Source organism: Caloenas nicobarica, chromosome 28 (assembly GCF_036013445.1).
Source record: "Caloenas nicobarica isolate bCalNic1 chromosome 28, bCalNic1.hap1, whole genome shotgun sequence".
In the NCBI taxonomy this organism is placed as follows: Eukaryota; Metazoa; Chordata; class Aves; order Columbiformes; family Columbidae; genus Caloenas; species Caloenas nicobarica.
In genome coordinates, this window is record NC_088272.1 from 3,751,284 (window position 1) to 3,752,735 (window position 1,452).

The 1,452-nt window shown below is 53.1% G+C and overlaps 1 protein-coding gene across 1 annotated transcript; it reads left to right on the forward strand.

Moving 5' to 3' along the window:
• Positions 1 to 546: 546 nt before the first annotated feature.
• Positions 547 to 1,251, forward strand: LOC135999311 (olfactory receptor 14A16-like; the record flags this gene model as incomplete). The annotated part of the gene is made up of 1 exon (XM_065652871.1): positions 547 to 1,251. A coding segment is annotated over one exon (705 nt), but the record flags the coding sequence as incomplete, so codon positions are not given.
• Positions 1,252 to 1,452: the final 201 nt, after the last annotated feature.

The following is a 1,452-nucleotide window of genomic DNA, read 5'->3' on the forward strand; positions in this document are numbered from 1 at the left end:
CCTTTCAAATTTCATTTTACCATCCTGTTTCATTCTCTGTCACTGTGCAGATGCTCACAGGCCCTTTTTCACCAGCAGCAGTTTCAGATGACAACTTTGAACCCCAGGTCCGTCCCCTGCCCCCCGTTCCATGACCCCTGCTGCAGAGCAGGGCTGACTCCTGGGCAGCCAGTGGGCACAAGCCCTGCTCCTCACGGCACCTCCAGCCAGCACCACCCAGGGCTCAGCCATGGAGCTGAAGGAAGGTCTGGAAAACGACAAGGGGGTGTGGAGCAGGGGGAAGGCATATGTGAAATGGCTTTGGTTTTTCCCAGAGGAGTCTCATCTGAACCGTCACTGTCTTTTCCTCCTTGCACAGGTCCTCATGCCCACAGGCAGCGAATGTCCAACAGCAGCTCCATCACCCAGTTCCTCCTCCTGGCGTTCACAGACACACGGGAGCTGCAGCTCTTGCACTTCTGGCTCTTCCTGGGCATCTACCTGGCTGCCCTCCTGGGCAACGGCCTCATCATCACCACCATAGCCTGTGACCAGCACCTCCACACCCCCATGTACTTCTTCCTGCTCAACCTCTCCCTCCTCGACCTGGGCTCCATCTCCATCACTGTCCCCAAATCCATGGCCAACTCTCTGTGGGATACCAGGGTCATTTCCTATGCAGGATGTGCTGCCCAGGTCTTCTGTGTATTTTTCTTGTTTGGTGCAGAGTATTTTCTTCTCACCGTCATGTCCTATGACCGCTACATTGCCATCTGCAAACCCCTGCACTACGGGACCCTCTTGGGCAGCAGAGCTTGTGTCCACATGGCAGCAGCTGCCTGGGCCAGTGGGTTTCTCAATGCTCTGCTGCACACGGCCAATACATTTTCACTGCCACTGTGCAAGGGCAATGCCCTGGACCAGTTCTTCTGTGAAATCCCCCAGATCCTCAAGCTCTCCTGCTCAGATGCCTCCCTCAGGGAAACTGGGCTTGTTGTTTTTGGTGTCTGTTTGTTCTTTTTGTGTTTCGTGTTCATCGTGCTGTCCTATGTGCAGATCTTGAGGGCTGTGCTGAGGATCCCCGCTGAGCAGGGACAGCACAAAGCCTTTGCCACGTGCCTCCCTCACCTGGCCGTGGTCTCCCTGTTTGTCAGCACTGGCATGTTTGCCTACCTGAAGCCCCCCTCCATCTCCTCCCCATCCCTGGACCTGGTGGTGTCTGTTCTGTACTCAGTGGTGCCTCCAGCAGTGAACCCCCTCATCTACAGCATGAGGAACCAGGAGCTCAAGGATGCCCTGTGGAAACTCATATCTTAGTGTTTTCTGAAGCAATAAACTGCTTCTCTCCTTCTACATAGTAGTTTTAATGTAACTAGTTACAGGTCCAGCCTCTCACTTGTAATTTCTGTTTTTATTGAAGTTGGTTTTTATTGTGATAACATTCTCATTCCCTTTCTAAATCTCTATCTGCTT